The 24,361-nt window shown below is 37.4% G+C and overlaps 1 protein-coding gene across 1 annotated transcript in view; it reads right to left on the bottom strand.

Moving 5' to 3' along the window:
- EYS (eyes shut homolog) overlaps window positions 1–24,361 on the bottom strand; it is a 1,407,877-nt gene that overhangs the window by 696,441 nt on the left and 687,075 nt on the right. The window contains 2 exon segments of the mRNA XM_046639782.1: window positions 4,135–4,259; window positions 13,604–13,728. Coding sequence (XP_046495738.1) covers window positions 4,135–4,259; window positions 13,604–13,728 — 250 coding nt within the window.

Raw genomic sequence — 24,361 nt, 5'->3', positions numbered from 1 at the left:
CAGAAATCACATGCTTGCATATTCCCAATAATTGGGTATATTTTAATGTCCTTTAACACAGATTGCATGTGATATTTGTAACAGCTGGTATACTTGTGTGTGCAAGATAATTTATAAGTTTTTAAATTTTCTACATGCTAGTGGAGAATCTGATTGCCAGCTAAATTGTCATCCTTAAGGAATCCCATGAGGGCCTCTGGCAACTCTGGAAAATAGAACAATCATTCGAGGTAAGACATCTGAGAAGCCTAATTAGAATAAGAACAGTTTTTTAAAAATACATTGAATTTCCCGAATGAAGGAAAACTCATCTATTTTCCTTATGAAATACATTCATTGGTCCTTTCATTCTTAAAACAATCACAAGACTTCTGCTTTCTAGCCCAGCACGTAAGAAGCTTAGAAGTCATCGCTCCCTTCTTCATAAACATAAAAAGCTGAACAAACTGAAAATCAACCACGCCTGTTAGATCTGTCAAAGAATTGAGATCACAGGGCAGACTGCTCCCCTACAAACTGGAGAGACAGTCAGGCAAACAGAGAATCACAGTTCACCAGAGCAGAAACTCCAGAGCAGAGGTCGTAGCTGGAGCCAGTACCAGGACAGGAAAACAAACTCATTGACAAAATGCTGGAGGCCCCGTGTGGACAAGCTGGAGAGTTAAAAACTGCAGGGGTGCCCAGTCTTAGGGGATCCCCCATACTTTTACAAGTTTTCCCTCCAGGAATTCTACCAGGTTCTCACAGTGAAAATAGGAGAAAAATGCCCTTGTGCTTCCAACAGGGAGAGGGGGAATAGCCTTTTTAAAATACTCCCAGAGCATTCTGCTCTTCCTAACAAAGCCTGACCTCAAAGGAAACTATTTTACCAGAGCCTAATCAATATGGGGGAAGGGAAATACCCAACTCCAGCCCACTGAAGTTCCCTTATGCACCCAAGACGGAGGCACTGAGAAGTACAAGTGAGGGTGACAGCGGAGGTGAGGCACAGGCTGGCTCACAGACTGAGGCTGATCATGGGACTATTGAGAGCTTCCCTCCCTCCACACCTTACCCACATCGATAGGGTTTCTTTATAATAATGGGACTACAACTGAAAGAATGCACATCTCAGATCTATTTGAGAAGTCTCTAAGGAAACCCTCTGACACCTATAACTACACCAAATAGCAAACATGGCTTTCCTCCACTCCAGATACAAATAAAGTTTCATACTCATGGACTATTTATCTCAGTTACTTTTATCTAGCACATCAAGTCTGGCTACAAATGTACAATTACAAGCCATAATGAAAGACATAAAAAAGCAGTTTGAAGAGATAGAGACAGCACCAAATCAGACGCAGATATATCAGAGATTTTGCAACTCTCATCAAGGAATTTAAAACAACTATAATTAATATGCTAAGGACTCCAATAAAACAACCCCAACAATAAAGACCCAAATGGCCCAAATAAAACCAAATGTATTGTATTCTGTGCTTTTAGGAATTCTACAAGCATCCCTGCTCTCGGGAGCTCACAATTTATCAGAGCAGCAGAGAAATAAGCAAATATTGCAATAGAATGTGATAACTGATGCAATGCTTAGTCTCCTCTCTTGTGCTGCAAGCATGCCATGACTCAGGCCCTCTGTTAGTCGTCACCTCTTCCCTACCCCACTGTGTCATCCTCACCACCAAGACTCTGCATGCACACGTAATCCTTAATCCTAATGCAAATCCATTTATCAGCCTTCTAATCCTTCTCACTGCTTTGTTTCTGCAGCCTCTCTCAAATTCTGTATCTTTCTGTGAATGACATTCTTTTTAAAGAACCTAAGATACTAATGAAGTTTGACATTTCTTCAGGATAATGATTCCTATGATTTTATATCCCCTTTACTCTCAGGATTAGTTGGGGGAGGGAAACAAGAAATCTAAAAAGCAATTTTTCAAAGATCTTATGCATTTGCCATACCTATTTTCAAAGTAGTTTAGTCATTCTATTCTTTTATTTCACTATTTATGACTTTAACTTGATATGACCATTTCTGTCATTGAGAGACTTCGAATTTTTTTAATTTTCTTATATTTCAGCAAAATATTTTGCTTTTTATCCTAATTAATAATTTACATGCTATTTTCAAGAGTATGTCTTTAGGTACATCTAATTTTAAATGTCTATATATTGCTATAACATTGATATGCATAATATTTAAATGTTAAATTCTTTTTCAATAAACCAAATTTTCCCATCTTTATCTACTCTTTTTAAAGCATATCTAATGCACCAACAAAAGTAGAATCCCCCTTACCTCTTTGTAGCTTTTTATCCAGATGCTATCTCTTATGATAGTTTTTAAGTTTTATTTTAGCTTTTAACTACTTGAAAGAGTGGCCATGAGGGTATTCATTTCAAAATAATTTATTAAATGCCTTACTAAAATATAGACATATAGTTATGTGGTGCTTAATGACAGGGATACATTCTGAGAAATGAGTAATTAGGTGATTGCTTTGTTGTATGGACATCACAGAGCATACTTACAAAAACCTATGTGGGATAGCCTACTATATACCTAAGGTCTATGATCCTAATCTTATGGGACCCTCGTCATATGGGTGGTTTGTCTTCAACTGAAATGTCATTATGTGGGCATGACTGCATTACATCTGTAACATTTCCCTCTATTGAGTAGACTTGTGGTTTTACAAAACTATACATTTTTCAAGATTTTTACATTTTCAACATATACTAATGTATTTTTCCTTCAGATTTGATTTTTTTTATTGAAAGACAAGGCACAAGTGTTGATACATATCTCCAATGTAAAAGGCAATATCCCAGGGGATTAACTAGTTAAAGGACTTTTAAGGATATTTATCAGTAAATATTTTGGATTAATAAAAACATATCTATGAAATGAGCATTTATCTTCTAGTTATTTAGATTTCATATATCAGGATGCACTGGCAGGTGAATATAGTTAAATCAAGGATATATTTCAGTCTTTCTCTTTCTATTGACTTTTAGAGGAAGCCGTTATTGGTGTAATCTGAGGGGTCATAAAATTCACTTCCTGGCACCAAATACCCCCCACAGGCAGGTGTCAGAGTGCTTGAAATTCTTCCTCAAAGATCATTCTTCAGCAAACTGAGATTGGAGGACTCTAAGAGAAAGGAAGGTGAGAGTTGGGTTTTAGTTTATTCATACACCTCTCAGAAGTGGGCCTTGGGAATACTATTCAAAAGGGAAGAGAATCTGACGTAAGCCCAGGCTTTCTCAAATTCTTTTGTCTTGATGACAGGTATTGACCATTTTTTGTTCAATTCCTTAACCACCTCCAGAGACTCCTGCTTCTGACCTTTCCTTTCTGATCTTCCAGCTCTGAGCAGACTCCAGCTCCATTCATACTTGTGCATCTTCTTAGGCACCCTCCCCTGAAATCTGACTCCTTAATCTTGCACTGGGTCACCTGATTGCATGCCCTCTCTAATCAGTTAGCCTTAATCTCGGTTAAGACTGTTCTACCTATTAACAATATTTATAAATGTACATTTAAAATTCCTGACAGCAGTCTTGCCAATTGCTGTTCACTTACTATATTCATGTGCTTTGGTCAGCTTTAATAAAGGATTGTGGTCAAAAGCTATCTTTTAATAAAGACATTTCTACCAAGAGAAGTTTATTCTGGTGTTAATGGAGTTCAGACCAGTCCACATTTGCCAAGCAAGCGCATGCAGCCTCCTTGGACATACATACTCTGAGCCCACCCCTGGAAGTAGTGCTATGTCCTTGGACAAAACAGACGTCCTGCCAAAACCCTGACAATACTAATTAATTCTTCTACTGGCGTGCTCCTTCCAAACGCATTAAAACATTAAAGGACAGTGCATCAAGTCACTTGTGCCTTAGTGTGGATCAATTTATCAGAATGCTCTTCTCCTGAAAGGAAGGGCTGAAGGCCCGTGTGATGGATGGACAAGAAGGGAAAAGGGAATGGCAAAGTGTGGTATGTGCGGGCAGAGGAGGAGGCAAGCACTAAGATTAACTTCTCCAACCCTATTTTTCATCACACATTATTCTATAATTTACTATATTTTAAGGACAATGGAAAAACGTATCACAACAAAAACCACCAATAATATTTACCACAAATCCAGGTATGCATAAACACGTCGAGCCAAGGCTGGGTTCATTTCCCACGCATATTCCATGAGCACATGAGCTGGGAATGCACGCATTGAGTTCCTTCTCACAGTGATCTCCTGACCATCCTATTAAACACAATCACAAATCAGATACTTGAATGTTTAATAATAATGATGATAAGTGTATTTATATATCTATATATGGTCATGTGCTGCATAATGACATTTCAGTCAAGGATGGACCATATATACAATGGTGGTCCCATAAGATTAGTGCCATCGAGCCTAGGTGTGTAGTAGTCTACAATCTAGGTTTGTCTAAGTACACTCTATGATGTTCACACAATGATGAAATCACCTGACAAGGAATTTCTCAGAACATATTCTTGTCATTAAGCTATGCATGACTGTATATGTAACAAATAATACTATTTGTTATAATTGTGCTAGGTGTTGTATATAAATTATCTCAGTTTATCTTCAGAATCATTCCACCATGTCGGTGTCGCAATCCAATGTACACATCAGGATAGTTGTGGAGAGGGCTGATGGCCACTCTGAGTTTATTATAACCAGCGTTTCAATATATACATAGCTTACAGCTGTTAAACATACACAGGTGTTCTGGATGAAGTAATTAGTGAATGCCAAGAATTCTTAGTGATTTCTCAAGGAGCCCTCCCTTGGCCTCTGTTTTGATATTATCATGTTGTTGCTGTGCTCCTATATTTTTATCTCAGAGCAGGCAAGGTCTCTTAGGCAACGGTCCCTCTTGCTCCCGATATCGATATCGTTTCTCCATCTGTGAGCCTGGGCGGCCGCCGCCTGGCTTAGGTTGCCCCCCCAGGGGGTCTTACCCGTCATTGGCTAACCGGCCTTCTCACCTCCGGGTCACAGTTTGTTGGCAAGCTTTTTCCAGTGATTATTAACCCTTCCTATGTCAGGGGCGGCTACACACCAGGTACCTGTTATTACTACCTCTATTTAGCAGCTGAGAAAATTAAATTTGGAGAAGATAAATAATTTGCCTTAAAATCACAGTTATATAGAAATGGAAGCAAGTGTATGGAAAATAAAGTTTTGGCTTGTACTTATGGTGCCAGTCTACATTACACATCCACTTCTTTTGTCTTGGAATGCTGAGAAGGCAATGGAATAAACACATCTCATAACTCCATTTAATATGAATCTAAAGTCAAAGGAAAGCACTATATATTACAGATTTCTAGATACACAATGTTTTCTTGTAATTCTTGTATTATTTTACAATTAGTGTTTCTTAAGCTGTGATTCTATAGAATCTAAACATTATGTCTATGTTCAGCTGTCCACTGGCTATGAGAATTCTCCTTAGACGTGCCGATCTAACCTTGCAGACCACAACACTGAGTGTGTGTCTTTTGTTTGGCTTTTGCCAGCATTTCATCATCAACTTAGCAACCAACATTGCTAAGCTATGCACAAGATAATACCTCAGCTATCATTTACCAGGCACATAATAGGAACATTTTTTAAACCACTGATTCTTTCCTATGCCACAACCATTTAAATGAATCTTAATGTGTTTAAGAACATGTTAGCCTAAATCTACCATTTTACATAAGGACAATAGGTCTTTAGAGGCAGCTACTGACTACCTACGCAAACTATAATTGCAAAGTTTTAAACTTTCTTTATACTGCTATGTATTATCCAACAGCATTTAATCTGAACTCCAGCTATTGGGAAATGCAGTCTTATTTTTGATCCTGCTTAGCAATATATTCTTACTAGTCTTCCCCAAGAAATTATAAGAGAACAATTAAATAAGTATTCTGGGGTGCTTAGAAATGATTTAATGCAATAATGCAATTTAAGAAGAAAAACATGGCATGAGTTTACAAGACTTGGCAGAATTCAGATCAAACTTAGAAGTAGCTGCCAAAGACTAAATTTACCAGATCCTTGTCCAAGACTCTTTCTACTTTGTAATGCTCTTTCATATGCTAGCTGATTCTCTAGGCATCTGTACTATGAGGCTATAAAAGGTGATACAGAAAAAACATTTCTGCAGAGCTTATAAAAAGCCTCTACAATCAGTCATTCACATGATTAAATCTCACAAACATTCTTGAGCATAAAAGTATATTCCATAAAAATACTTACATTCCTATAACTGTTCTTATAAAATTCAAATACATACAAACCTAATAACATTGCTTAGAGAGACATACATATATAATAAAACTCTAAGGAACACTAAGGGGAGGTTGAATATAAAATTCAGAATAGTTACTGCAGGCTGGGGGAATGTTAATGTGCTCAGGGAGGGATACAGAGGAGGCTAGAATTATTGCTAATATTTTATGCCTTGAATCAAATGGTAGGTACACAAATGTTTATTATATTATTTTATGTATAACTATACATTGATTGCATATTCTTTTGATTGAATAAAACAATTCACAATATATTTAGAACAATTAAAAATAATGTAGCTTCCTTCTTGCTTCTAAAACTATGAAGGGAATTACAAAATTTTAAACCATAAGATGGAAACTGACAGAGAAAAAAATTCACCAGATCTGTTAAAAAGACAAGGAAAATGTGATTCAAGAATGCAGTCATGCATTGCTTAACAACGGGGATACATTCTGAGAAATGCCTCATTAGGCGATTTAGTCATTGTGCCAACATCATAGAGTGCACTTAAGCAAATGTACATCGTTAGCCTACAACACATCTAGGCTTTATGTTACTAATCTTAGGGGTCCACTGTTATATACAGTTTGTCATTGACTGAAAGGTTGTTATGCGGCACAAGACTATATTGCCATAGGAGAGAGTGATTATTGAAATAGGATAGAGAGATTGAACTCAACTACACCAAACCAAAAGTAGCAGGAGGATTTTCAAATGCTGGGCTGAGTTAATGGAAAAGTACCAGAGGACAGTGGGCTGGGGGAGGTTGGTCAATGTGCTTAGGTCATCTGTGTTGGTTAATTGTCACTTATTGCCATTAGGCTCCTAAGGTCCCACAGAGACAGGGAGAGACGGGCGCTATCTCTTTCTGTGGTTGTATTTCAAATGGATGACTCCACTGTCCTTGAGAAAGACATTTCTGGGTTGTAAAATTGGCGAGAGGTTATGAGAAGGTTTACATCTCAAAGGGGCAGAGAAAGCATTTGCAATTACAAGTTTTCCAAAGAAAGGGAGGTCAGAGGCCTGGAGTCAAGATGAAGCCTGTCTAAAGTTTAGTTAAGCCAAGAGGAACGTTAGGGCTGTCTTGCTCAAAAACAACAAAGTAGGATAGAAAATAAATTAGTCAGGGTTCAGCACAGGAAACAGAAACCACTCTAGGTATTTAAACAAAAGAAGAGTCTTAATAAGAAGGAATAAGATGCTCACAAAATTATCAGAAGGAAAGGCTTTAGGGGTAACCCCAAGAACCACAGACACGACTCTCCGGGAGATGCCACCTCAGCCATAATCAGGAAGATGAGAAACATAAAAGGCACCATTAGAATTACTGAGTTCAAGAACCCATGGCACTATCTGAGGGAAGCTGCCATCACACCTCTCCAGGGGCCTCTCCCTCCCCTGAAGCTGGTGACTAAACATCAAGCTGCAGAGTCTGACTGCCGTTCCCACCAGCACTGCTTTTTAATCCACATGAAGTCAGCGACTCAGTGACAAAATCTGCTGCCAAAAATGCCCTGTGTCATGGCCTTCATCACCAGACGAAACTGCTGAGATATCCAGAAATGATCTCCATCCTCTCCTTCAGATTTCAGGCATGTCCATTATCGATGGAATGCCATTTATATTCACAACCTCAGCTCCAAGGAAGTCTAGATACTGTAACTTTTAATTTTCTTGCCTCGTCAGTACAGAAACCACAATAAACAGGAAAGGATGCTGAGTGCCAATCATGCCCATCAATCAATAAGCAAAATAAATGTCCCTGTGCTGGTGTGGGCAAGGTGATGGCAAGAAATGGGAACAGAATAAAACAGGCAGATGAAAATCCAGCAGGTGAAATTTTAAAAAAAGGTTCAGAAGCAGAGACGCAGAAACATCCTCTGAGTCTCATGAAGGTTTGATGTCTATGTAATAAGGTAACCAGATATTTAGAGAACGCTGTTTGCTGATTAAAATCAATGAACAAAAGTTTTCATTAGCAATCCAGAAAAAGTGATCAAATCATGATGATGTTAAATTCATAGTACTAATCTAATATCTTACAAGTAATAGAAAATAAATAAATGCTTACAGAATAAATGGTGTCAAATAATGCAGGTGTAAAATAAAAAAGACTTTAGATGTCAAATTGTAATAAAAATAAGAACAAGTTAAACTAATTTTTAAGTTGATGAATAAAACAAATCTTTAAATACATCAACATACACAAATAGAAACACAGACCAGTTTTAATAGTGCTGTCCTCTGCTGCAATATAGCAGTTATAATAGTTTGAGTTTATTAATGAAAATAAAAGTCACTATTTCAAAGATTTACAGATTTCGTTTTCATTTCATTTTCCCTCTCAGCGCCAAGTGAATTGTACTGAATCTGGAGAAAATAAAACAAAATTAAACCTTAACCTAAAATAACTGTCTTACTAGTTAACATATTATCTAGTAATTGGATATTATAAATTAAAATTGTTTTCTTTTCTTAGGCTAGTTCTAGAAGATATAGAAGAATTGATTTTGATGTCTAAATCTTCATGAAAATACAATAGTATACACTCTTTTTATTTCATATTAAAAAATATTTCACTTTTTATGGTTCCTGATTAAAAAGAAAGATCATTCCGTATCTCTTCTATTCTAAATCCAAAAGTCCTGTCCTTGACTTAATCATGGTGAGCACCGTGGCAGATATTATCTGTGTTTGTTTCTCTCTTTCTTTGCCCCAAGGACAATGCAGTATTTCTGCTTCGAAATGAATAACGCTATTTTAGGAGCAAAATGTGCATCTGCAGTCTATGTCATCACCTATAGAAACGCTACTGTACCCCTCGTGAGTATGAAAAGAGTCTGAGCGCAGCCACTGCCCCAGGGGTAGAGAACGACTCTGGGCGAAGCATTCACATTTGCAGTACACAGATTGTTCCCTTCGCTGTCAATTTGCTCACAATGGGATAACTGCGGTTTCACTTACTGAGTGTTAAGCATCTTTATATGACACTATAAAGGGGACTATTTGGGCTAAAACAAAGATAACTGTTTTATTTTGTAAAACAATCTGAATGCTTGTATTGATACTTCCATGGAAACAAGCTTCCCAGCTGTTGAATTCATGCCCTGGGTGGAGGGTGAGCTCTGTGATCGGGACTCTCCTGAATGCTGTCCAGGCTGTGCCTGCCCAAAGACCTCATGCAGAGAGGATGGGTGAGACCGGGAATCCACGTGTGCCCCACTTGTCATGCATTACACCTTGTTAGCTTAGAGTACAGTGTGTAACTCTCTATTTGACTGTTTTGGGAGGGTAGGGGGAGGTTTTATGCTAACTATGGCCCTTTCTGTGATTACACAACATCGGCCAGCATCATAAATGGATGGTACTTTTTCAGTACTCGCTGAACCCTCCATGAGGACCCCTTAGGATACAACCTCTCTGAGAGGATTCGGCGGCACAAAACTGTATAACATTTAGAGCATCTTCTAGTCTATTTATATTCAGTTTAAATTTCAGTTGTGTTTGCAGTTATACTGGGTAAGGATCCACCATTTAATTTTTCAAACTATGTTCCCTTCAGAATGTTGCAGGAGTCGTGCAGCTCTGTTTGGACTGAAAAAAAGAAAGAAGGGAGAAAAAAGATAAAATTACAAACCTTGAGGCACAGCCTAGGAACCACCAAAGGTTATGACCATGGAGAAAGAGAGAATTGTTGTTACATGAAGACAAGAGAATTGTCTTGTCTTCTGATAATTGGCAGCATGAGGTGAACTTAAGGAAGATTTCCACAACTGAAGGAAATAGAAAATGGCAGTAATTTATGATGTTTAACTAATTAAACACAGAAGTAAATACCTAGTAAAGGTGGGGTTTCACCTGGAAGTGTGTAAGGTAAGGATAAAGCCATGATTTAGACCAGCACTTAAAGAAAGAGTTGTCAACATTATTTAAGGCTGGTTTCCTCCATGGTTGAGAGAGACGAGTGGACCCATATGAACCAAATAAATTGGACTTTATGTCCTTCTTTACCATTTGGGAGAAGGCAAACTGCTTTGAGCTACTCAGAAAAGTGGTAAATTTTCAGTTTTTGCTTATGGAAGTTTTTTAGGAGATAGACAGACCTGGGTGGTCAACGTTCCTGAAGAAATCTCTCAGTAGTTAGAATTGCGAAAATCTAGACTAAGCTGCAACACACTGAAGGGACTTATTGGCAAAGGTCCTGTTTTTCTTTGTAATGGTCAGTAATTTTACTTTTTAAAATTCTAGTAGGAACATTCAACATGAAATCTACACTTTTAGCAAATTTTGAAGTGTGCAATACAGTACCCTTAACTATAGGCACAGTGTCGTACAGCACATCTCCGGACCTTATTTGTCTAGCATAACTGGGACTTCATGGGAAGTTGCTAGTCAGTAAGGCCCTTCTTTGGGGAACATATTGATGATGAACGTACAGCAGCAGCTCAGACCTTCTGGCTGCAAATCTCGGCTTTGCCACTAAGGTGCTATGGGAGATTAACCCAGAGACTCGGACCATTTCCTCACTGCTGAAATGAGATAATAGTACCTTCTTCACCAGGTGATAGGAAAACTAAATGAGTCAATACATGTAAAACAGCATGGTGCCCACGCACTGGCGCTGTTATTGTTATTATAATTATAATTTCCTAAGCACACATATGCTGAAGTCTTCCCACATTTGGCCTTCAAAATCTAAAATTCAAAATACAAGAGAAAGAAGAGCTTGACAACTGGTAGATTTTCAAGGACAAAAATGATAAATAAAAAAATCTGAATTATATCAAAATCAGTTTTTGTTGGGGGTGAGGAAAGGATTGACTACAAAGGGCAGCTTGAGCACATTTTGGGCTCTGGTGGCCACATGACTGGCTGTGGTGGTAGTTACACAACTTTGTGCATTTGTGAAAACTATAGAACTGTGCCAGAGAGTGAATTTCACTGAAAAAAACAGCAAACTACGCTAATAAAGAAAATGAGGAAGGGATGAAGGGTAACCTGCAAGAGCAAGATTATTCTTTAAATAACTGTGGAGAGGATGTGTCGTGATTAAGACCCATGGCTGGAGGGAGCCCTTGGGAGCAGGCACAGGGCCTCGAAGTGTATCCACAGCATTTTCCGGGAATTTGTTTGTTTGGTTTGTTGCTTGGTTGGTTTTTGCTCTTGTGACCAGGTTGTGAAGAACCCAAGTGTTAAATCGAAAGTATCAGCAAGGGGCCCACCTGGTGCTGCAGTGGTTAAGTTCGCACATTCTGCTTTGGCAGCCCAGGGTTCACTGGTTCAGATCCCGGGTGCCGACATGGCATGGCTTTGCAAGCCATGCTGTGGTAGGCATCCCACATACAAAGTAGAGGAAGATGGGCATGGATGTTAGCTCAGAGCCAGTCTTCCTCAGCAAAATGAGGAGAATTAGCAGCAGATGTTAGCTCAGGGCTAATCTTCCTCAAAATAAATAAATAAATAAATAATTTAAAAAAAAATTTAAAAATGTACCAGCAAGTTCTGAGTAACATTTAACAGCACAGCTGGGTACCGTTTTTGAGGACTTCTATTTTCCACCATGAATTTGACGAAGAGCATTTAGAATGGGGCTTCATCTGAATACACACCTGCTTCAAAGTGGCTTCATGCTTCCAAGTGAATCTAAAATAAGTGGGATCTTAACCTGGAGCATCAAAACTAACCTCGCAATGGTAAGATGTATGTTAACATAAAAATGAAACTAGCAATTATAAGACATATACTTATGGTAAAAGCTATTTGTATGTGTGTTTTGTTTCTTAACTGTTTTAGTAGGATTAGGTTAATCGCCTATGGTAGCTATCAAAGTGTTTTAAATGTTCAGACCTTGATCAAGATCCTTTTGCCTGGAAGAGGTAAAACTTTTGAAATGGGGCTCATTGCTTATATCGGAGAATTGTAATCTTTATTCTACTTCTTTTATGTGTAAGAGTTAGAGTTTTATGTATAAGTGGCTATTTCCAAATGCTGGTGTCAATGTCCCTAGCTGCTCTGTCTGACCAAATAAAACCACATGTCAGTACTGTGCCAAAACAGGGCAGAGTGCTGAGTGTAGGTCGAACTTGTGAACAGCTTGTCAGTGGTACTCAGTTGGTAGGTGTTCACTAATTGTACAATTTCACATAAATCATAAGAACCCTAATCCCATATGGCTTTCTGGCTGCTGTTCCCAGGGACCCAATAACAAGAAGCCCAGAAGCCTGGGGTAGCCACAGGCTGTCTCTGGTCTTCTGTGGGGTTTTTAAATAGGGGGAATTCTTTTTCAGTGACAGAAAATATCCCCCACATATATTCCTGAGAGATAATTGCTGCTCAAGGAAATTTCGGCATTCAACACCCCTTTGGGTGGGTGCGACCGAACACTGAAGATGAGATGAGTGACTGCAGACACAGAAAGAAAGCAGCAAATCTGAAAAGTTAGAGAACCAGAGGAAAGAGAGGGGAAAACATGCCTGGACACAACTTATTTATATCAATAGAGAGCTAAAGAGAATATGGCCAAAGGCAGAAATGGCCCAAAAGATCAGTTATTAACGAGAAAGCATTCCTTGAACAAAATCAGTTTACTCAGCTTGTCCATATCTGTATTGACAATTATTGGAAGTAATAATAATACAATATTAATAAGAGCTAACATTTATAAAGGACTTGCTGTGTACAAGGCATAATTGATACAGAAGAAGATCAGAATCTGAAGTTTACATAAATTTAGACAATATCTGTAGTGAGAGAGCAGTCTCTAAACATTAGGATTTCCTGCTGATAGCCTAAATGATTGCTTTCTAGAGTCACAGAACTCCCATTTTATATGTTTTTTCTCCTTTTTTTTTTTTTGCTGAGGAAGATTTGCCCTGAGCTAACATCCATTGCCAATCCTCCTCTTTTTTGACTTGAGGGAGATTTGCCCTGAGCTAACATTCGTGCCAATCTTCCTCTACATTGTCTGTGGGATGCCTCCACAACATGGCTGATGAGTGGAGTAGGTCTACACCCAGGATCCGAACCCACCAACCCCAGGCCGCCAAAGTGGAGCACATGGAACTTTAACCACTCAGCCATGGGGCTGGCTCCATTTTAGACTTTTTAAGTGTGGTCATTACTTGCAGAGCTTGATACAGTACTGGTGGAGTGCATTGTCAAGACTGTATTATACCCTCACCCAATATGCTGCTATATATAAATATACGTATTTTGTTATATGTATATAAATGTATACTATATATAATTACATATATACAATGTGCATAATTATTATTTTTAATAATTACCTCGCTGACATTTGCAAATATATCCATTGATGTGATCTTCACAGTTTGCGCCATTTAGACATGGTGACGAAGAACACTCATTTACATTAATTTCACAAAATTGACCAGAAAATCCAGGAAGACACCTAAGAAAGAAAAGTGAAATATACATATGTATACGCACATGAGTTTATATTGTAGAATTCATACTTGCCAAATCAAGAATAAAATTAAGCACAAGATGTAGTCGTTCATTATAGTTGATTTATGAGAAAGAATTTAGTTTATACTCACCAGTATTTTCAATGAAATTAAGGCCAAGTGATCTAAAAGCGACCACACCACAAACAAAATAGGAAAACAAAAAGTCTCAGACATCACAGACATATATATACACAAAGTTTATATATATATATAAAATACATTTAAATGTATAGATATAATATATGTATTGTGAACCTAAAACTGCTAAAACAAATAAGGACTTTGAAAAAATAGTAAGACACTACTCCATCATAACACTGTCATATCGGGCTTTCAACACAAGACCTGATCTACCAGACTGGGGGAAGGAATATAAAACCCAACTAGATTCTGAGTCATAGCAATTAAAAAATAAAGCATTGAAAGCAAATTTCTTTTAATGAGAACTCAGAATAAAACTTCAGAGAGATCCAACATCATATTTCCATTTCAGTACTTGATACAAAAGGTTAGTTTGAACTGCTATGAGCAGGTGGCAGGAGCCACCCTCAAAAGATTATTCCAATTGGAAAGTACTGCTTCATCACCTGTTGGGGATAAGCTGCAGGTGGAATCATTTAGTACGGTTTGTAGCTATTTTGATGATAACCTCGCCTGGTACTTTCCCACAACCACATCTCATCCACGAGCTCTTCCTGCAAAGCATCTTCTAGACCTACTCCTCTTGTTGCTGACACCGTTCCTTTGATATGGCTACTTTCACTCCACATTTGCCGAGATCAACATTGTGGTATTTCTTTTCCATTACCTTCTTCACTTGTTCCTCTTTCTTAAAGGTAGTAAAGCATAATCTATCACTCTTACTGTCCTGTTTGGGGGGAACTCCATGATTCCACCATGCCAATACTACATTTGGGGCATTTATCAAGTTACATTATGAGGCATATAACAAAGAAAGTCTGCAGACAATGTATTAAGCAAATAACATAATGCCTAGTATTGTTCCATTGGGTGAGAAAGAATAAGAAGCACTCAAAAACTGAATTTCCATCCCACAGAATCAATTCTATTCAGAAACCTTTTTCTTTTTGTTGAGATGTTTTACAACTGAATTTAAATGAGACTCAACTCAACTTACACACATTCACTAAACTCTTATTTGGCTTTGACATACTTACTTTCCAGTTTAAAAAGAAGTATAGTTGCAGTCTCTAGTACTCTATTTGCCAGGCTTTAATAGCAAAATTTAGTAGGAGGTAGTTTGATAATTGTTCGGAGAGGAACCACATTAGAGCATGATTTTTTCTGAATTGCAAAGCATCAACATTAAAAATATTAACTTTAAATGCTCAGAAGCTGAAATGTTTATTCATTATTAGGAACTTTCCTCAAACCAATAATTCTCAAGTTAGACCATCTAAAAAGTATCAAATATGTAAAAAAGTCACTTCACACAGTTTCAGAATTCTCACGGATCTTTTCTGTTATCTATTTTCTTTCTTTTTAATAATTGTTACTAAAAATGTACATAACCCATTGGCTTTAGAATGCATCCAAATGTGAAGTGTATGTCCCTCTGAATATTAGACGCTCTCTCTATAGGTAATTGATCACAGCTAGTTATGAATAGAGAGCCTCCGAATAGGAATCCACATACCCTGAACCTAACTTCTGCTTAATTTTGCTTATTGGCCTGTGTCTTATCAGAAATCCATACCTTCTGGAATTTTTGGCTGATTTTTATGTAAATAGCTATAGTTCTAAAGAATAGCCATAGACAAAACAAAACAAAATCATCTAAATCTCTTTTACATCTCTGTGCCCTGATCTCTTCTTTGTCCTGAACTATACACCAGATAAAAAACTGGAACAAAATTGCTCATATAACTGATCTACAGCCTGGAAAACAAATATTTGTACTTATATTTATATTTATGTGACTGGCCATGGAGTCACAACTTTCTTTCTTTCCCTTTTTCTTTCTATATATATTTTGTGATATGGTACACTAGCAGATTTCTGGGGAACACAACAGGAACACCAAGTTGATAAGGGGGGGATATCCTAGTGAGTTGGCAGGGCCAATAACAAGACCAGGATGGCCTTGATTATGTATTCAGATGATGCTACATAGGTTACTCATCTCACTCTTTGCTCTACTATTCAACTGAGCACATTATATCTTCTAAATATTTTAAAACACAGGCATTTTAAACTTATTTGATTGATTTGTTGCAGAAATGGTGATAGATTGTAATCTAAATTATTACATGCATTTTCAAATGTGTGATTTAATTTTATTATAGCCTTAAGTAAATTGCATAAAGCATTATCCTAATTAATTTGTAAAATAAGTGCTTTTATTAGGGTTGCCTAAATTACGAATCTTGAAGGCCAATTTTAGTTTAACATTTTTACTTTTATTCTGAGCAATTCTATTATCATTACTATTAATTATGCATACGAATTGAGAAGAATATTCTCAGAAGGCAATTATTGTAATATAAATCTAAGTTTCTTGAGACGACTGTACAAATCAGAATATCGTCTAAATAGCTGCTGAAACTGTATATGGACAAGTAAAATACTTTAGATAAAAAGGAAGTAATATTAACAACAGTCTCAGTGATTATGAATGCACAAAAATCAAAATGAATTTATTTCTGTAGATATTACTTCATATCAGTTTTAAATACAGCATTGCTTTAAATTTTGATCTTGAGAGGATTTCAATTTCATAGTGCTAAGTTATATTGGTTTAAAATGCTCCATATGCAGAAATGAAGAGAAGGACTTGAACACAGGTTGTTTATTTGGGAGGTGATCCAGCTAAGCAGAAGGGATGGGGTGGGGAGAATGAGACAGGGAGAGAGAAGAGTGAATTAGGAACACAGTATTTATCTGTTTGCCACTATGTGTAACAGGACTCAGTCCGGCTATGGTGGGTTTGAAACTCTTTCATCCCCTTCTCTTCAAAATGTGACCCTAATTTTCTCTCACTGAGTGTAGGCTATACTTAGCAATTCACTGCTAATGTATAGAATATGGTCAAAGTGTGGCTTTCTCCTTCTTCTCTCTTTAGTTCTCTTGGGCAAGCCAGCTGCTACGTCATGAGGATATTCAAGTAACACTATGGATAGGACCACATGGAGAACTGAGGCCTCTGGCCAATAGCCACATAAGTGAATATGGAAGAGGATCTTTTAGCTTCACGCAAGTCTTCATATGACCGTCACCCAGCTAACACCTTGACTGCAATTTAATGAAAGATCTTGAGACAGAATCACCCAGATTAAGCAATTTGTAAACTCCGGAACCACAGAAACTGTACGATAATAAACACTTGCTATTTTAAGCCATTGAACTGTGGGGGTAACTTGTTACACAGCAATAGATCACTATGCACTCAATGCGGACCTTCTGAACATCTACGGAGAAGGCACATCAGAAATTTTCCCTGGAATGACTGAAAAGCAAAGCAACTGTCCACTGACTCTGGTCCCCCATTAGTCAAGGGTTGCCCCCAGGGCATTAACATCTCCACACTTCTGGACTGATATATGAGTGGCTATCCTGTGTGTGCACTCAGTAAGATCCCTCAGCTTCCAAAAAAGTCTAAAGCATAAAGGTAGAGACTGTTGAGGTGGGATATAGTCAATGTGATTAGGAACTGTCCAGCACAGCAGGGATGGGTGAAAACCAATAAAAGTATCTGTTATATATGCCACATTTGGAGCCTCAACCTACTTTTTATGTTAAATAACTTCTCAAAAAAAAATGGAGAAAGAAATATAACTTACACTCCACTGAGATCTTATGTTAAGAGGAAATTTTTCTTCTACATTTGGCTTTTAGTAATAATTCATTTAACATAGAAGAAAGTAGACTCTTACTCTGGGGATTATTTTTAATGATAATAAGCAAACGACTAGAACCAATCTGGACAATGAAATTTATCTCAATCTATTATAACTTCTATCACTTTGTCGCTATTACTCTGTTGTGATCAGAATGATTTCTTAAGGCAAAAATGCTCAATTATTATTAAGAAAGGTTGCATATTTACAGTATATTGCTATATTCTATGTATCAAACTAATATTATATAGTTAATGGTAGCTAAATTTTCTAGCTATATGCTAGGTACTTTGCAAAGTTGCTTATATACGTTTGTCAATCCTCAAAACACAAGTTGACATAGGCAATATTTTTAGGCTACCAGTAATTGGGGGCTTCTATCTGGCCTAAATTTAAATTAATAAGGATCCACTTGGCAGACACAATTTTAAGAGATTTCACTGGAAATATAGTATTCCCCATGACAAGAGTCCATTCAAATACTGATCCACTCAAATGTCCAGGTATGGAAGAAGAATCTGATAAAATCTTTTTAAAGTCTTGTTTCATTTGAAGGTCCTAAACTTCTAGCGCTGGAATTGCCAAAACAACATATTCAAGAAGTAGTTACTTGGCTTCTCCAGAACCCATCCAATGTCAAAAAACACATGACTTCACAAGGCAACTCATTTGGTTTTTCAACACTTCTAGTGACAAAAGTAAATTAAATTGAACCATCATTTTTTTTAATATTTCCAAAGTTTCAAGCATTTTGCCATGGTGCTGTTATAATGATATTAAATATCCTTTCCTTATTCTTCCATCCATTGGTGATATTCTATTAACTGCAGAAATCCATGAGCCTTCTAATCCATTGTCTACACACATGAAAATACTTTTTGTTTTGTAACAAAATCTTCGCATTTCCCACCTTTCTTAACCCATTCCTTATAAAAGACAGTGTCTAGAGGCTGGCCTGGTGGCATAGTGGTTGAGTTCATGCACTCTGCTTCAGCGGCTTGGGGCTCACAGGTTCAGATCCCGGGTGCAGACCTAGCACCACTCATCAAGCCACACTGTGGCGGCATCCCACATAAAATGGAGGAAGATTGGCACAGATGTTAGCTCAGTGACAATCTTCCTCAAGCGAAAAAGAGGAAGATTGTCAACAGATGTTAGTTAGCTCAGGGCCAATCTTCCTCACCTGAAAACAAACAAGCAAACCAAAAAGAACCCCACAGTTTCTAGATTTCTGACTCTCATGACTGTGCATCTCTGGAAGAACAGTTTCTTCCAACAACATTTGCCACTCCTACCCGCTACCTCAATATTACATTTAATAGATGTTTTATCCTTTGTAGGCATTTATCTATGTTTGTGACTACATATATGTTTGTTGCTAGAAAAATTAAGATTCATTTCACAGAGAAATAAGTTTATACTATTTTTTCTGCAAATGAACAGTAATTATCTGAGAAATGTTGGAGATGGAAATGTGGCAGAGCTTTTTAACATTCTACATTTTTACATTTAAAATGCATTTAATTTCAATAACCGTGTACACAAAGCCATATAGTAAATGTGTGTGTGTTTGTATTTATATATGTGTAAATTATATATATATATTTATATATATACATATATATATGTATGAGTTGGAGGCTTACATGAGGTTATAAGGTATAAATAAAAACCCCACCAAGTTAAAAAGATCAGAATTTCACATTAAATGGTGAATAAATGTTGGTTTTTAAATCATAAAAACATTATAATATATACATTTCTAAAATTTATCTGAAGTTTCACAAAAGTCACTTAAAATTATGACTTTTGTGGTTTCTGACATGCCCCCAACCTCAACCTGCACCATATTATCTTCTTGCATCCTTTTCTTCTCCTTTGACTAATCATATTTTAATAAAATTATTTCAAGGCCTCCTCAGACTTCCTAAATCTCTCTCAATCTTTAATAGATAAATTATTATCTTTTGAATGGCCTCTCATGTATCATTCTTATTGATTTTCTCTTCTTCAATTCTAACTGCTCAGACTGTCCAATTTCCATCAGCATAGTGTATGATTGGAGCGATTCTCCAACAGAACTCTTGTCACGTTCATAAGATCCTGCATCTTTGCCAAGAGTTTAAATTCTACCTTTAAGTTGACTTCCTTTGTCTTTACATTGAGTCTTCTGCCAGTTGTCAAAGGAGAGATTCTTGATTCCTCAGTGAGTAGGTAGTACTATTACCTCAAAGGCATGTTTGAGTTGGGATTAATATTAAAGGTAAAAATTTTTATTCCCTATACTATTCTGTAGCAGCAGGATTTGGAAAATTAGCACTAAATCACAAATACTTGGATCCTGGCAGGGAGAGGCTTTGTGCTTCATTACCAATATAACATGGATTTTGAAAATTAATACACTTCTGTAGTTTTCTTCTTCTTAGATATATGACTATACCAAAACAAAAAGTCTGAATCATGACATACCTTTTTTCCATATTACCACAAGGCAAAGCAAGGAAATGGAAATGCATAAAGCATACTTCTTTCTAGATAAGTGCTATTTCTGGGGTTTAATTTTAAGCTAAAATTTGAATGTATATTCTAGTTCAGCATGGAATCTGAAATTCTTTTCAATTGTGAGTAACCATGTTGCCAACATGGTGAAGAATTCTCCAACATAAAACCTGTATGCCCTCCATAAGTCTCCATGAAATAACAGAAGTGAATTAAAAAACTGGCCACTCATCAGCCTCAATCAACTCATAAATAACAAATCCCTGCATAAACTGAACTTAAAGAAATGCCTTTGGGGTAGTTTATAGCCAGATAATTTATTTCTCTCAAAAGCATTGATGGCTTTGATTAGGCTTATTAAAATGCTGATTGACTCTTCTGACCTCTACCTATTTACCAAATTGTACATTTACTTAGGATCATTCTTTCTAATTTGCAATTTTGTTATTAGAAAACTGAGTGGAGGAAAAACAAATCTAAACTCTATTTACAGAAGCTGATTTACATAGTGGAGTTACATTTATCCAAAAGATGGGTATGAGAAATATATCATGAACTCTATAAAACTCAAAGCTGTGAAATAACTATGTTATAAAATATGTTCAATTTTGGTTTCTAATGTAAGTACGTTATGATCAGAGAACATGATCTGTGTAAGTAAGTGCTTTTTAAACTTTATGTATATATACAGGAAAAAACTTTTAACAGACTCTGCTTCTTTTTGGAATGGAGTTTAGTTATAGATAGCTGCATGTTGCTTCCCTAAAGAAGCTATACCCAAATTCTCTCTTATATCTAAAATAGTGAGAATCTTAATTGTGTTTATAATTAAATGTACAAATTAACAAATTAAACATTTATTAAAATCAATAAATGTATACTGCTTATAATTATTAAGATCTGTTAAATGTTATGCAAATTGTCACTCTCCCTCCTCAAGACAAAGCTCCTCTCTGGGCTCAGGCAAGTTCTCTCCATTTTTCATGCTCTTTCAGTTTTTAACATTCAGGGCTTTTTCATGCTTTGGGAGATTCCTAGAAAGAGCAGCCATCCAGCATGTATATTTTTTAGACTGTTTTCACCTTGGGCCAAAAGAATCCTCCCTGACACCATCCATCATGAAGTGTTTTCCATCGGGGGGATTAAAGCTCTAGCCTCGAAGTAACAAAACGTAACAAAGTAAAAAAGTATGCTCAATTTAAGCAATTTTCCCTGACTGTCTCTGTCCTTCTGGGATTTTTAAGGATGTTAAGAACATGAAGCAGGTGTTCCTAGTTCCCTAGCAAGTGCCATTTTAATTTCACCTTATTACCAACATATTCCATCCGCTAATTTTGTCCTTAAGGGTTTTATATTATTAACAGTGCTTTGGTTGCTTCAGGAATTTTCCTTTTTGTTCACTTCCTTGACCCACTATTAGTTTTCTAGGATTGATATAACAAAATAACAAGGACTGGGTGGATTTAAAAATAGAAATTTATTTTCTCACAATTCTGGAAGCTAGAGGTCCAAGATCAAAGTGTCAGCAGGGCTGGTTCTCTCTGAGGGCCTCTCTCATTGGCTTGTAGATGTCTGTCTTTTGGTGTCTTCACATGATCTTCCCTCTGACTGTGTTCTCATCTCCTCTTCTTAAAAGGACATCAGTGACATTGGGTTAGGTCCACTTGTATGACCTCACTTTACCTTAACTACTTCTTTAAATGCCCTTTCTCCAAATACATTCACGTTCTTGGGTTTAGGACTTCAACATATGAGTTTTGGGGGACATAAATCATAATATCCCTCTCTGATCTGTAAACCAAAAGAAGTCTATCCCTGGATAACAACCAGAAGAAAAATAGGAGGAAGATACTCAGATGAAGGAAAAGCAAAGACATGTGTTTTGAAGTAAAGTTAGACATTAAAACATGTCATGAAACTTTAAGGCAGTTCAGTTCTTAGAAAGTGACCATAAGTGATTTTCAGAACCTTCACAGAAGTTTCCGTTTCTAAATACTAGCATTATACGTAAGTATAAGTCTTTTTCTTGATCAATAGTGTGTTTTTTTTAAAATTAGGGTTAATTATTAGCATTACACAAATGTTTTGTTCCTGTTTTTAAGTACACAGGCCCCAAAGGTAGAATAGAAATTTAAGTTATAAAATGAACATACCATGAGTTAAAAAGCACTCTGTATGATTTTGATGAAAAGGCATTATATGAAGATTTAAATTCATGCGTAGGATGGAAAAATAAGCATTATTATATTTCATTATGAAGACAAAATGAAAATATCATTTTAATCTTTCCTGCTGTTCTTTGTAATCACTAAGAACATCTTAACATCTCATTTTAGATAAATGGCTGGGGCACTCAGCTCAGAATCTAAGGTCAGCAGCCCTATTCAATAAGCTTAGGACTTCTGGCATGTCCTCCAGTTAACTACGTGACATTTCTACATTATGAAAAATATTGAGTTGAAATGAAAGTCGCCTAATCAGGTAGAGCAGGCAGATTTTTTTTTTTTAATTCCAAAGCTATATTATCAGAATAGAACTGCTTCAAAATTAGAGAAAGTGCGTGACATCTGCATCACAGCAGAGTGAGTTGTTCCCTTTGTCTCTCCTCTCTAAGTTACAACCAGTAGGACATCCATTGACCAACAAAAGACTCTCTGAACAGCAGACCAGAGTGTCTGAAAGATCCACACATCTATACATCTAAAGGTACTTGGACTGGACCACCAAGAGGCAGCAGAACTAGGGGAGCAGCACCCCCCCTCCCCCAACAATAATGAGCCAAAACTCAGATGCTCCTGGCAGTGGCAGTGGTGCCCTGACCTGAAGTTTCAAAAAGCACACTATCATACACCAGTGACCAAAGGCTGCAGGAATAACAATGAAGGCTTAGCCCCTGCACCTTTCCCAGTGTTGGAGGTGGTACCTGTGACCTGATGCTTCAGGAAATACAACATTGCTGGCTATCCAGCTCCCTCCCCTTTGCCAGGCAGTGATGACTCCAACCCCTTCTCCCCAGCAGCAAGGGCTGCACCCAAAATGCGAATATCCTCTCAGGGGCAGTGGTGCTCTGACCTAAGGTTTCAAAAAGCAACCAGAGCTTGAGACCAGAAGCTATAGGAGCAGCAGTGGCACTCACAGCTCAGCCGCTACCCCTCTCTCTTGGCAGGGGGCACCTGCACCCTGAGGCTTCAGGAGCCACAGCAGAAGTCATGACTCAGCCCCCAGGGACAGCACCCCCAACACTGGCCCTACAAGCAGCAGAGGCTGCATATAAGACCATGGGCCCCTGGCAGTGGCACCAACACCTGTAAACCCAGCACCTCTGGCAGCAGTGTTGCAAGCATCACCAGATAACCCAGGAGCAGCAGGACAGGTAGTGTGGGAGGCAGCAGAATTTGAGCCCATGGAGAGCCCATGGAGAGCTAGTGGGGGCCCACAAAACAAAGGCAACTCCAGAAGCAGCAGAGGTGCTCACAGCCTGGTGACCCCAGTGGTGACATGTGAGACTGCAGTGACATTATAAGCAGCAAGCCACCAGCAACCTCAGAGGCATAAGCAGCACAAGGAGCACACTGCTGATGCCACTGACAGAGGCAGTAAAGGGCAGAAAATGCACCCTTCAAATACAACCAGCCTTACCAAAATAACCAGGTGTTTACTACCACAAATGCACCAACAGAGGGTTGATTCATCAAACACCATGAAAAACTATAGTAACACAGCAGAACAGAAACAGAATGACAACTCTCTAGAAACCAAACTTAAAGTCATGTAAGATTACCATCTAACTGACAGAGAAATCAAAATAGCTGTCATAAAGAAACAAAAAATTACAAGAAAACTCAGAAAGACAGTTCAATAATGTCACTAATAAAATTAATGAACAGAAGGAATACTTCACCAAAGAGATTGAAATTCTTAAAAAAAAAAAAACAAAACAGAAATTCTAGAGATAAAGAACACAATTAATGAGATTAAAAATAAAGTAAAAAGCACTGGAAATATACCAGACCATATGGAAGAGAAAATTAGTGAGCCCAAAGATAGAAACATGGAAATGATTCAGGTGTAAGAGAAGAGAGAACTAAGACTTCTAAAAAAATGAAGAAATTCTATGAGAAATATCTGACTCAATTAGGAAGAGCAATATAAGGACAATGGGTATCCCAGATGGAGAAGAAGAGAAAGGAGCAGAAAGCTTATTCAAAGAATAATAGCA

Source organism: Equus quagga, chromosome 15 (assembly GCF_021613505.1).
Source record: "Equus quagga isolate Etosha38 chromosome 15, UCLA_HA_Equagga_1.0, whole genome shotgun sequence".
In the NCBI taxonomy this organism is placed as follows: Eukaryota; Metazoa; Chordata; class Mammalia; order Perissodactyla; family Equidae; genus Equus; species Equus quagga.
Note: the sequence above shows the minus strand (reverse complement) of the source record. Positions and strands in the feature narration are given on the sequence as shown.